Source organism: Amblyraja radiata, chromosome 39, assembly GCF_010909765.2.
Source record: "Amblyraja radiata isolate CabotCenter1 chromosome 39, sAmbRad1.1.pri, whole genome shotgun sequence".
Classification (NCBI taxonomy): domain Eukaryota; kingdom Metazoa; phylum Chordata; class Chondrichthyes; order Rajiformes; family Rajidae; genus Amblyraja; species Amblyraja radiata.
In genome coordinates this window covers 16722223-16738591 of record NC_045994.1, presented here as the reverse complement: position 1 = coordinate 16738591, position 16369 = coordinate 16722223, and the positions used below count along the sequence as shown (strand labels likewise).

Below are 16369 nucleotides of genomic sequence, written 5' to 3'. Positions count from 1 at the left end.
TTCTGACTGAAGTGCGTGTAAAATGAGTTTTGTTTTCTCAGTAACTTGAATTTGCAGACTGGGAACAAGGCTTTTTATTTGGTATGGTCAGATTGCAGACTTGCCCAGCTACAGCATTCTTTCATAGATCAATTTCCTTCAGAGCTTTAATGTGTATTTAGTTTGCTGCAAAATATGAAGTTTCTTTTTCATTGAAACAAAGTTTTTAAGTTAATTAATAGCCAGTGATTGTACCTGTAAATAGATTGTAGTCCTTGCAAATTCCATTCTGGTTCTAACAGAAATAAATAAAACCAAGAAGTATGAGTATTTTTACATTTCCCAGGCACTGAAGGACATCAAGACTTTTAAAAGTATATCATTGTAAATATATTGAAATAAAGTTAATCCTAATACAAATGACGAGCTAGATAATTATTAAGTGAGGACACTGCTGGCTAAATAAAAGGGTCCCGTCCCGAAACGTCCTGTGTCCATTCCCTCCACAGATGCTGCCCGACCCACTGAGTTCCTCCAGTACTTTGTGTTTTGCTCAAGATTCCAGCATCTGTAGTTGCTTGTGTCTACAACTTAGAGTTGAGGTAAGGAGATAAAACTTGACAGTTATAAATGATGAAATTAAAGCCAAACATTTCAAATTAATGTTAATTTTAAAACATGTACTGCATTAAAACCCTTGATGGGATGTTGATACAATCGAACATCCAGGCTGCCGTTAAGTCTGCAAGAACTTTATATATGTTTTCAGACAATTTGTGCTGTCAAACTATCAAAGAACATATATTTATAAAGAAACCATGACTGACTAAATGTCTGGTAATAAATTGAATATGGTTTTTAATTAAAAGATATAGCATGGAAACAGACCTTTCGTCCCACCAAGTCCACACAAACCATCGTTCACCCGTTCACACTAATTTTATGTTACCCACGTTTGCATATACTCCCTACATACACTAGGAGCAGTTTGCAGAGGCCAAACAACCTTCATATCTTTGGGATGTGGGAGGAAACCCACGCAGTCATCGGGAGAACATACAAACTCCACACAAACAGCTCTGTCGGTCATGATGGAACCTGGATCTCTAGTGCTTTGAGGCAGCAGCTCTACCAGCTGTTGTTCATATGTTTAACGTTTTTGTCTTCATGACTAAAAATATCAATATTCGTTTATTCAAAGTTGCAATAAAACCCAACTGGGCAGGTCGGCCAGGATCTGTGGTAAGAGAGGTGTCAGCTGAGGAGCTCCTTTCACACATCTCCCCACAACCAGACTATCTTTGAAAATCTGTTTATTTAACCATGTTTTTGCTCTGCTGGTTCATTGCCAATTTCATGCTACCTGCAACCCTGTGCTGCACCTTAGGGTGTTGCCCTGAGTTAAATGTAGTTGGTGAATGCACCTTGCTCAACTCACAACCACACACGTTATGTGATGTAAGCACAGCTTTGTTTCCATTCCTTTATTTTGCATTTTCCCATAAAGTTCATTTTTACTACAATTGCTGGTTAGTGTTGTGGGTGGAGACACTCCACTTGGTGCTGTGCTGATTCTCAGCTATGTTTGATACCGAGCATCCTGATGATTTAGATGCCCCAGCAGAAGCATTTGGTTGAGGAACAAGGAGCTGCTGATGCTGGCTTATGGTGCTGGAGTGCTTCAGTATGTCGGACAGCATCTCTGGAGAACATGGATTTGTGATGTTTCGGATCGAGACACTTCTTCAGACTGGTTCTGGGGGTTGGGGAGGAGGAGAAAGCTGGAAGAGAGGAGGGGCAGGACACAGCCTGGAGAGTAATGGTTGAAACGGGTAAGGTGAGGCATTTGATTATTTGTTGTCCTTGGGGAGAGCAATAAAGTTCTGATAATCCAGCATGCTCCGAACATTGATGATGATGAACTATTGGACGTTATTTCGTTTAGCAAGTGAAAATGACTGAGCAGGGTATACAAGGGTGTACTGTTGCAGTGTTTCTGTAGGCAGACTGATGTGCTATTGATTGTGGTGGGAAATAGATTTGTAAAGTGCAGATGCACCCCAAAGAGTCAACCATTTTTGAGTAGCAATTTGTGAAATCTGTAAGGGCAAATTTCCGTAATGCAATGCTGCCTGTAGTTCTTTCAACTTTGATGTGGGGCCCGTTTCTTTGATTGCAGCTGTGCACAGCATTTTGGTGTATTTCTGATTTAAACATCAGTGCTCGCCCTCGTTCACATCGCAACTTACTTCATAAGTAATGGAGACGTGCAGCTCTACTGCTCGCTGAGCAGAATATGCCAGTGAAAAGTGGTGCCTCTGCCAGTAAGCTGCATAATTCATGCAGAGGTCGGTGTGAGACCGCATGCTGTAATCATTCTCCAATTTCCCCAAGTCTTTTTCCAGCGACTGAGACGCCAGCAAGGATGATGTATACAGGCTTTCTTGCACTCATTTCTTCCTTATGTGAATGGCTCATTAAATCTCTTGTTATTTTACCCGTACCATCCACTGGGCTCCCAGTGTCTTCCTTAAGACAAGGAATGACATCGAGGACACAGGCTTAAGCTGAGAGGGGAAAGATTTAATAGAAACCCAAGGGGCACCATTTTCACACAGAGAGTGGTGGGTATGGAACGAGCTGCTAGAGAAGGTAATTGAGGCAGGTATTATAACAACATTTACAAGATATTTGGTTATGTACATGGATAAGATCGATTTTGAGGGATATGGGCCAAAAGAAGGCAGGTGGGACGAGCGTAGATGGGGCATTATGGATGGTTGGTTCTGTTTCCACGCTGTATCAAACTATGTACACCTCTATGAATGATCAAGTCTGTGATTTCAAATTCTCCCAGAGTCTTTGATGCACCTTGAATGTTGCAGCCACTGGGTTTCTATGGAGGGTTTAAAATGAACAAGTGTAGTTGTCCATTTGCTGTTCAGATCTTCACATCCAGGAAAGTGAAAGAACAAATTTTGTGCTCCAACCACTGCTGAATGGACGAAGGATTTGAGATGTTGCAATAGAGTTGAGGTAGCTGTAACCATTCTCGAATTTCCCCCAGTGATGGGGACTCAAGGATGAACGTACCCTTAGTATTGCGTCGCACTGTCTATTCTAAATTGTCTGCTTAAGTTACTGGAGCAGAACAGTTGTTTGACTTGGCTGTGAATGCCACCTGCCAAGCCATGGTTGAGGAGGTACAATTGGGGGAGGGAGGGTTGGTGGTGGTGGGGGGGGGGGGGGGGGGGGAAGGTGGAGTGCTCTGTTAACAGAGACCGAGAGAATTTCTAATGCTTGAACGGTTGGTGGAAATATCTAGTATCCCATACAAGTGTTGGTTAGGTTTATTATTATTCATTTTGGGAGTTAGGAAATCACGCATCTGAACAATGTTTGTGAATCAGGTAAAACCTGAATTTTCCACCAGGGCCAGGTTTGCTGATGACAGCCATTCCCACCTGTTGGAAACACTGGTGGCAGTATAATGGGAGTATCAATTTGGGACACGTCTTGACAGGCTATCCGGCTCCAGGGAAATTGTGGCTGTATTGGATCCTTGGCACTCCAGGCTGGGTATAGGAGTGAATACTAACATTCTCTGTATTAGCCTCAGGTGCAATGGAAAGGAACGATGATCTATAAAATACTCCATCCCCCGACATCAGTCTGAAGAGGGGTCTCAACCCGAAACGTCGCCTATTCCTTCTCTCCATAGATGCTGCCTCACCCGCTGAGTTTCTCCAGCATCTATAATAGCCCAGACACTTAATTTTACTGCTCTGTTACAGTTTAGGTTTATTATCAGCATGTATAGAAGAGATTGCCAGGCAAGAAGAGGAAAGGTTTCAAGGGGTTTATTCATTGGAGAGCAGGAGGGTGAAGGGTGATGTTAAGATCAACCCCTAGTCTCCTGCATTCCAAGGAAAAAAGTCCTAACCTGCCGAACCTCTCCCGACAGCTCAGCCTTTCGAGTCCTGGTAACATCCTCATAAATCTTGTCTACACTAATTTCAGCTTAATGACACCATTCGTTTAGCAGAGTAACCAAAACTGAGCACGGTTCTCCGAGTGTGGTCTCACCAACATTCTGTCTGTCTTGTACTGTAACATTACAACTTCTATATTGGGATGGCAGGACTTTCATATGAAGAAAGACTGGATAGACTCGGCTTGTATTCACTAGAATTTAGAAGATTGAGGGGGGATCTTATAGAAACTTACAAAATTCTTAACAGGTTGGACAGGCTAGATGCAGGAAGATTATTCCCGATGTTGAGGAAGTCCAGAACTAGGGGTCACAGTTTAAGGATAAAAGGGAATTCTTTTAGGACCGAGATGAGAAAATCATTTTTTACACGGGGAGTGGTGAATCTGTGGAATTCTCTGCCACAGAAGATAGTTGAGGCCAGTTCATTGGCTATATTTAAGAGGGAGTTAGATGTGGCCCTTGAGGCTAAAGGGATCAGGGGGTATGGAGTGAAGGCAGGGATGGGATACCAAGTTGGATGATCAGCCATGATCATATCGAATGGCGGTGCAGGTTCGAAGGGCCGAATGGCCTACTCCTGCACCTGTTTTCTATGTTTCTATGTCTATACTCCATACCCTGACTGATGGAGGCCAATGTACCAAACGCTTTATGGACCACCTGTGATGGTGTTGAGAAGCTAGAGACCGTGCTTTGGGATCATACAGTGAGTGGTAGAAGGTACAAGTCACCTTGTCAATTAACCACCCACTCACCCTGCTTACCAACACATACCCTGACTGTAGTTCGCACAGCTACCCTGGCCAGCTCACAACCCACAAAACAGGAGTGGAAGCAAGTTGTTCTGAATATGAAGAATACTTGGAGGTGGAAATCTGTCCGTCTATGGTTTATGAACCACAGTGAAGTGGTTGCTTCTCGACAGCTGCTGTTGGAGGACAGAAACAAGCCTGTTAGATGACCTTTCAAAGGTTATTAAGTAGGTATTTCTATCCCCCCCCCACCCCACATGCATTTGTACCCTGTGGATAAACAAGTGTAATTATCCACAATATCAATACCTCGTGAGCAATGAGCTGTGACCACTAGTTGCTACCTGGGCTGTGGACATGAATGCTCATAAGGTAATTAAGAAAACAAAAGGCTTTGTGCAGTGTTTCTCATGAGTTCAGGATATCCCTGAGCCATTGAAATATTGCAATGTAGGATACTACCCAGTCCTGTCTCACCAAACATCTCTTGCCCCGTGTGAGGCAGAACCAACAGTTGCAACCTTGGTTTCTTCACTCAACTCTCTCCCTCCCTGATGGTTCTTTCTTTAGCGGCACAGTGGCGCGTCTGGTAGAGCTGCTGCCTCACACTGGGTTCAATCCTGACTACAGGTGCTGTCTGTACGGAGTTTGTACGTTCTCCCTGTGACTCCGGGTGCTCCGGTTTCCTACAATATTCCGCGGATGTGCAGGTTTGCGGGGTAATTGGTGTTTGTGGATTGCCCCAAGTGTGTAGGATGCAAAAGTGAGGTAACATGGAACTAGTGTACAGGTGATCGATGGCTGGTGTGGGCTGAAGGGTCAGTGCCCAGACTGTATCCCTTAACTAAATTAAACTAAACCTCGGAAGCTACCGAACAATGAAAGCAAGTTGTCCTCTATCCTGGAAGTCTGCTGCAAGTGGTAATATGTTCTATGTGATTTGGGGTCACAATTTAGATGACCTGACCTGCTGAGTTCTAGCATCTGCAGTTCCTTGTGTCTCCACAATTAAATTCTTGCTTGCTGCAGCTTTACAGGCCCATTAATGCAATAATGCACAATAAATATACAATAATCAATAATATAGTTTTGTTTTAGATTAGCGATACGACATGGTATATGGCCCTTTGGCCTTCCGAATTCGTGCCGACTAATGATCACCCATGTCCTAGTTCTATCCTACACGCTAGCTTCATTTTATAGGAGCCAATTGATCTACAAATCTGAACGTCTTTGGAATGTCGGAGGAAACCGGAGCAACTGGAGAATATCCACGCAGTCACGGACAAACGTACAAACTCCTTGCGGCCAGCACCCGAGGTCAGAATCGAACCCAAGTCTCTGGCGCTGTAAAGCAGCAGCTGCACAGCTCCCCCACTCTGCCCATGAATCTCTCTTTATGCTGAACATCAAACATTCCTGGTTCAGACAGTTTGGTTAAGTACACATTAGAGTTCCCTCAACTGCTCCAGGGCTGGGGTGGGATAAACAGAATGCAGACTAAAGCTCCCTCTACATGTTCTCTCAGGTATAGGCGTGCATAATCATATACACGTCAACACAGTAGATAGGAGCACTATGTGCAGGAAAGAACTGCAGATGCTGGTTTAAATTGAAGGTAGACACAAAATGCTGGAGTAACTCGGGGTCAGGCAGCATCACTGGAGAGAAGGAGAGAAGCATCTCTCCAGAGATGCTGCCTGACCCGCTGAGTTACTCCAGCATTTTGTGTCTTACCTTCGACAAGAGCACTGTTCTGTAATAGCCCCAACATTTATAAGTAAGTGCCTTGTGACCATGTATGGGGAGGAGTATCCTCTCTCTCGGATTTCCTTCCTGTGAGAAAAGAACCACCGTTCATTTAGAAGGAATCTAACCATCTTTAATCAGATTTTTAGACAGTTCTGAGACACTAGCCACATCAGTGGTAATTAGCACTGGTATAGACCCCTGTACAAAGTGGAGCTTGTTGTTCAGACTGCTGCATGTGCAACTGACTACCTCTGTGTCAAAGGAAACAGAGGATGTCTCTGTTACTGAGAGATCAACGTGCCATCGATGTCATACCTGTGTTGCATGCGACGGAAAGTTACATGAAGTACATTTAAAAAAATGCTTTGAATGTGGTCCCTCTATATCAATGAAAATTGAATTTCTCCTTGTATGGTAACATTAAAAATGTATACTTAAAATTGGATTTGCAAGTTAAGTCATTTATCTGTAATACTTTAAGCTGTTGTTGGACTAGATTTCACTGCTGATTTTTGACTGGACAAGTATACACAGAAGTCAACGATGGTCACTTAGACTGTCTGGCTAAGTTCTTAATATCAAGTCATGGAAATATGCCATTTCACCCATCAGCCCTGAACATTACTTGAAAAAGACAACAATTAATCCCATTCTTCTCCTTCCCTGAAGCACTATAAATTATTTAATCCTTTGCATGTGCTCTGATTCAGTTGCCCTTTTGAATGTCTAAGGGCATTTATTTCTATTTCTCTGATGCAGCAAACATCATTGGCAAGCCTTCATTGGCAATACTTTCTTTCCATTACATTTTAAGTTTTTTTTAGGGGGGGGGGAATGTATCTCACAGTGCCCTTGGTTTGTTTACATGTGGTACCATCTGCCATTCCGTTCCTCTCCAATTACAAATCTGATAGCGTTAGATTGCGAAACTCCACTGTGTTGACTGTGCAACCAGAAGCAAAGGAACGCTGGACTTTGTCTGTACAACAAAGCAAGGAAACTGTCTGTGTTCTCTAGTTGGAGATAGCATCTTCTGTCCCTTATGACTCTCTCCCCACTCTGGGAATCTGGCCCAGTACCATTTACAACAGAGAATGAGCGTTGGGATTGATTGGAGAACAATGGGCCGTTAAGGCCAGGTTAAGACTCTATATTTTTACGAACTTTGAATCTTGAAGATAATTTGTAGAGGGCCCAACACAGGAGGGGGCAAAGCTGGATCTACTCTTTGAAAATTGGGAGTGTTGGTGGCTTTACCTATTAAGAAACTGTTAATCTCTTCTTAAAAATTCCCAATGACTTGGCGTCCACAGCTGTCTGTGGCAATAAATTCCACAGATTCACAAACCTCTGACCAAAGAAACTCCTCCTCGTCTCCTTTCTAAAAGTGTGTCCTTTTATTCTGAAGCTGTGCCCTCTGTTACAAGACTCTCTCACTAGTGGAAGCATCCTCTCCATATCCACTCTATCCAGGCCTTTCACTCATCGGTAAGATTCAATGAGGTCCTGCCTCATCCTTCTTAACTCCAGTGAGTACAGGCCCAGAGCCATCAAACGCTCATCATATGTTAACTTAATCATTCTCGTAGACCTCCTCTGGACCCTCTCCAAAGCCGGTACATCTCTCCTCTAATATTGTGCCCAGAACTGCTTACAATACTCCAAATGCGGTCTGACCGGTATCTTAGACAACATCGGCATTACGCCCCAGTTTTTATATTCTAGTCTCTTGATATAAATGCTAACATTGCATTTCCTTTCAACTTGCAAATGGGCATTTTGGGAATCCTGCACCAGCATTCCCATTGCATCTCCAATTTCTGAATCTTCCCATTTAGAAAATAATTTATGCCTCTATTCCTACTACCAAAATGCATTACTGTACACTTTGCTATGCTGTAGCAATGATTTTCTTCAACAATGCAGGAAGATCTCATTTGATCCTGAATGAAACTCCAGCGCCCTGGTTGCATGGATTTGAGGCAGTGTATTAAGGCATAAACAGATCAGATGAGAGGTAAAACCAGTCAAAGACAACCTAGTTTTTGTGCATGATTGTCTAGTGAGATGTAGAGGCAGATGGTATTTGTTGTATGCGAACACTGTTATTTAAGGTTTAAATTTAGGACTGAAGTCCTATATCAAGCTGGCTCGTGGCAACAACACAAGTTGCACTTTTAATTTGCCGTCCATGAACCGATCCTCATGGTCCATGAGGTCACCAATTTTTCCAATTAATTGCAGACACATACTCTTGTAATAAATCAGTATTCAACAGCAACATGTAATTGAGTTCTGAAAATGGAAGTTATGTGGGAATGAAATCATCTTGATTGGAAACTAGAAAACTGTCGTCATTGCAGAATGTGAAACTGGGGCCAAAGGATGATTTGGGCTATCATAACCATTGGTGAGAGATTAGAGAGCAGAGAAGCAGGGGCGTTTCTTTGGAGCCAGGGATAGTTAAAGGAGACTTAATATAAATAGTTATGATGATAAGGAGAAACTGTTCCTTCTGGTAAGAGGGTTAATAACCAGAAGGTACCAATTTAAGATAATTGGCATGAACCAGTAGCAAGTTGAGATATTTTTATGTGCCACTCTGTTGTGATCTAGAGTGCAGGGTGGGAGAAGCAGATTCAATGGTAACTTTAATTCAAAGTAATTGAGCACAGTAGGGAGAGTGCAGAGGGATGGAAGAAAATGGACAGCTGCTTTGCTAGAGGCAACACTCCCATCCCTTAGTGGGGGGAACTGCAGACATGGACTGCTGTTCCATCAACTTGTTCAGGGAATGGCAAACAGAACCTCCATCCCAGCAGCATATGGTGAAACTGCAAACTAAAAGGGAACTTTACTCTTGTAACTAGAGTCATACAGCGTAGAAATAGAATCCCTTGAGTCAAGAGTGTTTAATTGACGTATGTCCCAGATAGAACAATGAAATTCTTACTTGCTGCAGAATAGAATATGTAAACATAGTACATAACGGGAGAAAAAAAGTTCAGTGTGTATATATATATACACAAACTAAGTCTGTGCCAACAATAAAACTGTTCGCTTTTAGTTTAGTTTAGAGATACAACGAGGAAACAGGCCCTTCGGCCCACCGAGTCCCGCTGACCAACGGTCACCCATACACTAGTTCTGTCTTTCACACTAGGGACAATTTACAGAAGCAAACTAACCTACAAACCTGCACGACTTTGGAGTGTGGGAGGAAATGTGAGCACCTAGAGAAACCCCACATTGTCACAGAGCGTACAAACTCCGGACAGAGAGCACCCGAGGTCATGATTGAGCCCGGGTCTCTGGATCTGTAAGGCAGCAACTCTAGCGCTGCGTTACTGTGCCTCCTACACATTTCTCCACACACTCCCATTAACTTCTCCCCCCCCCCCCAACCCAGATTATCATTCATCTACACATTCAGGGCAGGATGCTGTGAGTTGTAGAACAGCATGGAAACAGGACAATTTGTCAGTGCTGACCAAGATGTTCCATCCAAGCTAGTTCCGTTTGTGTGTTTGGCACATATCCCTGTAAATCTTTCTGATCAAAGTACCTGCCCTAGTGTCCTTCAAATGTTGTTATGGTACCTGCCTCAACTATGTCCTCTGGCAGCTTGTTCTATTGATCCACAACCCTTTGTGTGAAAAAGGTGCCCATTTGCTTTCTATGAAATCTTTCGCCTCTCACATTAAACCTATGTCCCTAATACACGATTTCCCCAACCATGGGGCGACAAAAAATGATTTCCCTGTGCTTGGGGAATGCATTCAACCTGTCTATTCCCCTCATGATTTTATACACCTCTGTATGATCACCCCTCAGCCTCCTGAGGCAGCAGCGCTGTGAGTTGTGATACAGCACTGTCCTCGAATCAGGGCAATGCTTGAGAAGAGTGTGTTTAAGAAAAGTAACAAAAGCTTTCCTTTGTAAGTAGGTTTATTGGCCAAGTATTCACATACAAGGAATTTGCCTTGGTGCTCCGCCCACAAGTAACAACATGACAAACAGTGACCATTACGAATGACTCAGAAAACACTGAACATTGCAAATGATGGAATTGAAATTGATGTTATCTGTTCTTATGTTCCTTTTCTGTTTCAATGTATTTTTTATGATTTGTGCTTATTTTTAATGATATCTGTTCTCAGGTAAATCACACCTGGCGATTGTACAGAAAGTGAACAGTGAGGGTGATGGCGATCCCTTCTACGAGGTGCTGGGGCTTGTTACTCTGGAGGACGTTATTGAAGAGATCATCAAATCAGAGATTCTGGATGAATCAGATTTATACAGTGAGTCGCTTTGATACATATTAGAATGCAGCAAAGGTGTCACATTCCATCATTCAGTTGGAAGTCCGACAGTTTCTTAACTCTATCCAAGGTAGACAATAATGCTGGAGAAACTCCGCGGGTGAGGCAGCATCTATGGAGCGAAGGAATAGGTGACGTTTCGGGTCGAGAACTTGTAACGTCACCTATTCCTTCGCTTCATAGACAAGGTCTCGACCCGTAACGTCACCTATTCCTTCGCTCCATAGATGCTGCCTCACCCGCTGAGTTTCCCCAGCATTTTTGTCCACCTCATCCATATCCACTTTATTCCAAAAACCTATTGACTCACATGAAAATTGTTCAGTCTCGGATTTGATATATTCACACCTCCCAGGCCTAAAGAACTATATGGAGAGGGACCTTCTGATTTCCATTAACCTTTGTATCCAAATAGACAGCACGGAAATAGCAGAATGTGATTTAAGATGGACCAGCCACTTGGTCCATATTGTCTATGCCGGCCAAGTTGGCATATTGGGCTAATCTTATCGGTCTACATTTGGCCCATAACCCTCTAAACCTTTCCCATCTAAACTAAACTTGTCGTATTCAAGTCTATTCAAATGACTTTTAAAAGTTATAATTTAATCTGCTTCTATTCCTTTCTCTGGCAGCTCATGCCAGGTACAGACTACCCCCTGAGTGGGGGGGGGGGGAAACGAGGTCCCTCTTAAATAGGTATGATAGTAGAATTTAAGAGTCTTAGCTAGCACATGGGAATGGAATGATGTGGATTATATTCAGGGAGATAAAAGTTGGTCTTGGCATCATGTTCGGTGCAGACATAGTGGGCCAAAGGGCCCCTATACTGTGAGGAACAGGCATGCTTGGTTAAGTAGTTTCTAGTTATGCATGCTCTCCGGGATGGCACGGTGGTGCAGCTGGTAGAGTTGCCGCCTCACTGCGCCAGAGACTGCACCAGGGTTTGATCCTGACCTCGGGTGCTGTCTCTGTGAAGTTTGCACGTTCTCTGTGTGGGTTTAATTGGCCTCTGTAAATTGCCCCGAGTGTGTAGGGAGTGCATACAAAAGCGGGATAACACAGAACTAGTGTGAATATGTGATGAATGGTTGGCATGGACCTGGTGGGCAGAAGAGTATCTGTAGACTAAACTAAACTCTCTCGTTTTTAGCTGACAATAGATCAAGAATGAAGACGGTTCACTATAACAAGAAAAGGGACTTTTCTGCCTTCAAGCCGACAGTTAATGAGGTTCAAATTAAGGTGTCCCCTCAGCTGCTCCTTGCTGCTCATCGCTTCCTATCCACAGGTGAGAAGTTGGTTCTTTGTGCCAAGTTTCCTGGCTTTATCTTGCACTAAACATTATTCATGTTATTCCCTTTATAATGTGCCTGTACACTGTGGATAATTCAATTGTAATCATGTATTGCCTTTCCACTGACTGGATAGCACACAACAAAAACTTTTCACTGCACCTCGGTCGGTACACATGCCAATAAACTAAGCTCAAGTTTCTGCCCTTCAGAAACATCAGGGCGGTGTGGATCTCTGATGATGTGGGCTGTCTTTTTGAGGCAGCGACTCCGATAAATCCCTTCAATGTTGGGGAGGTCAGAGCTGGTGATGGACTGGGCAGTGTACACAACATTTTGTAGTCTTATTCACTCCTGGGCGTTCAAGTTGCTGAACCAAGCCACGATGCAACCAGTCAATATGCTCTCTACTGTATACCTATCAGAGAATCCTCTCTGACATACCGAATGTCTGTAATCTTCGCAGGAAGTAGAGGTGTGCTTTCTTTATAATTGCATCCGTGTGCTGGGTCCAGTAAAAATCTTTGGAAATATGCACGCCCAGGAATTTGAAGTTTTTGACTCTCTCCACCATGATATAAAAAGGTCCTCATCCTTCCTCTTCCAAAGTCCACAATCAGTTCATTGGTTTTACTGATATTGAGAGCCAGGTTATTGTGCTGGCACCATTTGGTGAAAGAATAAAGGCGTAGATTGTTTTCTAAATGTGAATCCAGAAATCAGAGGTGCAAAGGGACTTGGGAGTGCTGGTGCAGGACTCGCAAAAAGTTCATTTAGATTAGATTAGATTAGATTAGATTAGATTCGTTTTATTGTCATTCAGACCTTTCGGTCTGAACGAAATGTTGTTTCCCTGCAGTCATACATATAATTTAAAAAATGACAAAAACACACAATCAACACAAATCCAACATCCACCACAGTGAGTTCACCAAACACCTCCTCACTGTGGTGGGAGGCAAAATCTTAAAGTCTCTGTCTCTTCCCTCCCCGTTCTCCCTCTGCGCCGAGGCGACGGTTCAAACTCCGCGGGTGGTCGCTGCCTCCGCCACAGCTTCGGGGCCGAGTCGGGTCTCCACTGCTGCTGCCGCTGCTGCTGCCGCCGCTACAGCTCCAGGACCGAGTCGGGTCTCCACTGCTGCTGCCGCTGCTGCTGCCGCCGCTACAGCTCCAGTAGCAAGTCGAATTAGTAGTAAGGAAGGCAAATTCAACGCTAGGATTTCTATCAAGAGGACTAGAGTACAAAAACAGAGATGTAACTCTCTAAGGCAGCATTTAGCGAACTGTGAGCAAATTTGAGCCCCATATCTGAGGAAGAATGTGCTGGTTCTGGAGAGGGTCCAGAGGAGGTTTACAAGATTGATTCCAGGAATGAGTGGGTTAGCATATGATGAGCGTTTGACAGCACTGGGCCTCTACTCGCTGGAGTTTAGAAGGTTGAGGGAGAACCTCATTGAAACGTACAGAATAATGAAAGGCATAGATAGAATGGATGTGTAAAGGATGTGTCCATTGGTGGGAGAGTCTCAGACCAGAGATCTTGGCCTCAAAATTAAAAGGCACTCTTTTAGAAAGGAGGTGAGGAGGAACTTCTTTAGTCAGAGGGTAGTTAACCTGTGGAACTCATTGTCACAGAGGGCTGTGGAGGCCAAGTCAGTGGATATTTTTAAAGCAGAGATATTTTTGATTAGAATGGGTGTTATGGGGAGAAGGCAGGAGAAATGGGTTTAGGAGGCAGAGATCAGCCATGACTGAATGGAGGAATAGACCCGATGGGCCGAATGACCTAATTCTACACCTATAACCTGTGAGCAACAGTGAGAATTTAAAATTTGAGGTGGGTTTGGACTGGATGATGTGAACCAAACTCCTGCTGTGAATGACTTTGTTTTGGCCCCTAGCCCCTAGCTATGAAAAGCACATCTTGGGTGGTGCCATGTTAGTTAGATAGATGGTTTCAGTGAGCGCAGTCAGCCGCAAGTCACCCTGTAATTCTTAATTACAGGGATCCAGTTAATTACCCATCTTGTCTGTCTCGAACTGTGGAGGGGAGGAAATAGCACAATTGCTGCCTTGGGATTTAGCTGGTAACTTGCACGAGTTGAAGATTTTGTTGATGAAACAAGTTGGCCTTTTTCTTGCTGTCAAGTTTTCTCTGTCCTGTCATCAGCGGGGTGTTTCGAAAACGCCGCTGGTTGGTGAAATATGAACTTTTGCAAGCTTCATGTTATTCGCTGTCTAATCACTCCCTATTGCCCCGCACATGATCCATATCCTTCCAGTCCCTGCATAACCATGAGCCTTGCTAAAAACGCTTAAATGCCACTATTATATCTGCCTCCACCACCACTTCTGGAAATGCTTTCTAGGCATCTACCACACTCTGTGTAAAAAAATAAAATAAAAAAATAAAAAAATAAATAGCTTGCCCCGCACATCTCCTTAAAATGTCCCCTTCCCAATTTAAAGCTATGCCCTTTAGTATTTTGAAAATTCCATCCCGAGAAAAAGATTCTGACTGCCTGCATATGATCCACATCCTACCACATCTATCTGCTTATCTAAAAGTCTCTCAAATGCCCCTATTGTATCTGCCTCAGCCACCAGCCCTGGCAGCACATTCCAAGCACCCATCAGTCTATGTTTAAAAAAACTTGCCTCATACATCTTTAAACTGGGGAGGTGGAGCTGTGGTGAACCTTGATGGATGCTCAGAAGGTATTGTTTTCCTGTTGGGGACTATTGTTGAAGACTTGAATAAGAATAGATGATTATCCCACTGGTCTCGTGGCAGCGATGAGTCAGCACCAAGTTTGCTTATGATGGACTTGTTTACCATCAAGATCACAAGACTGAAACAAAACTGGTCAAAAGAGCAGCGGAAACCAAAGGCAACAGAAGGCGTCTGGACTTTGTGGAAAGGGAATGATATAAAAACTGCATCATAGGGTTGGACGGTTCATTAAGTGTGGTGACTGTTTCCCTGTGATCCCGCCCTAACCAGCTGCGAGAGATAGTGAGTGAGTGTTCCCCATTCCAGCCCATCTCCCAGGGGGAAAGAGGGGGGCTGAACAGCTGTCCAACCAGTTAGCTGGACACTGCTGCACCATCTGTCCTTCGTGGAAACGTTCTTCAGGACTAGCACCATTGACCACAGGTCTCTCAGGCAGTGGTCAGCACTGCAGGGCAGGGACTTGATGGATCCTGTGGCAAGGTTCCCTGAGCAGACTGCCGAGGTTGTCTGGCGAGACTATGTCTCATAGTCAGAACTCGCCAACAAGCACCAAGACCTGGCTTGGCTGGCGGTGATGGAGACCCTCCCAGTCGGATCCTTCCTGCACTGTTGGAATCTTGCTGCATGTGCAGTCTGCCCTGCTATTGGTGATTGCTATGGAGAGGAGATAGTTGACTTCACAGAGTGGATTTGCAAAGAGAGTCTGGAGAATGTCATCCCATTCCTCCAATAGGAAAGGCTAGAACCCAATCAGTCCAGCCCAGGAAGTGGGGTAAAGGGACAGGTAGCATGATGGGGAGGGGGAGGGGGAGGGGGGGGGGGGGGGGTGGGGGGAAACTCCCACTGTCCCCCATCCCCCAGCCCAAAGGAGGGCTGGTGAATCGCACTCTTGTACCACACATTGAAGGCATGGAAAGAGGGTGCAGAAATACATGGAGTGTAGGCTTCTGTGCTTCAAGTATTCATGTTGTACACACTGCAACCCAGCACCGCGCTCCAATGGTTTACTCCAACTAATCTCTTCTGCCCTCCTCCTCAGAGATCATTCAATTTAATGCTGCAAATATTTCGGAGAAGATTCTACTGCGCCTCCTTAAACATCCCGACGTCATTAACGAGATCAAATATGACGAGGACAACAAGCATGGTCCTGACCACTATCTCTACACGCGAGGCAAAGCGGTTGATTACTTTATCCTTATTCTACAGGTAAGGCTTCCTTTCCTGAAGTACCTCCCAATTCACAATCTGCAGCAGCCGACTGCTTTACTTGAGTGGTCGCTTGGCCCAGAGACATGACTCAGTGATTCCCAGCCTAATGACTCATTGACTGACTTACTTCCTCCCATGCCTTGTGTGGGTATAGCGACTGTGAAGCATCTGAGGGTATCTCATGCTATTTACAGTACTGTGGGAAACATGTTTGTCATGGCTGATACTCAGTAGGGCTGATAGAGCAAGATTCAGCTTTCTCCCCCCCCCCCATCCCTTGATGGCAAATACTGGGGGCAATTACCAGGTCCAATAGGCCAAGGGAG

At 44.2% G+C, this 16369-nt stretch overlaps 1 protein-coding gene across 1 annotated transcript in view; it reads left to right on the top strand.

Annotated features, from left to right (window-relative positions):
- Window positions 1-16369, top strand: part of LOC116967213 (metal transporter CNNM2-like) — a 29029-nt gene that overhangs the window by 4752 nt on the left and 7908 nt on the right. The window contains exons 2-4 of the mRNA XM_033013648.1: window positions 10638-10781; window positions 11956-12093; window positions 15871-16040. Of these exons, the coding sequence (XP_032869539.1) occupies window positions 10638-10781; window positions 11956-12093; window positions 15871-16040 (452 nt within the window). The remainder of the gene's footprint in view (window positions 1-10637; window positions 10782-11955; window positions 12094-15870; window positions 16041-16369) is intronic.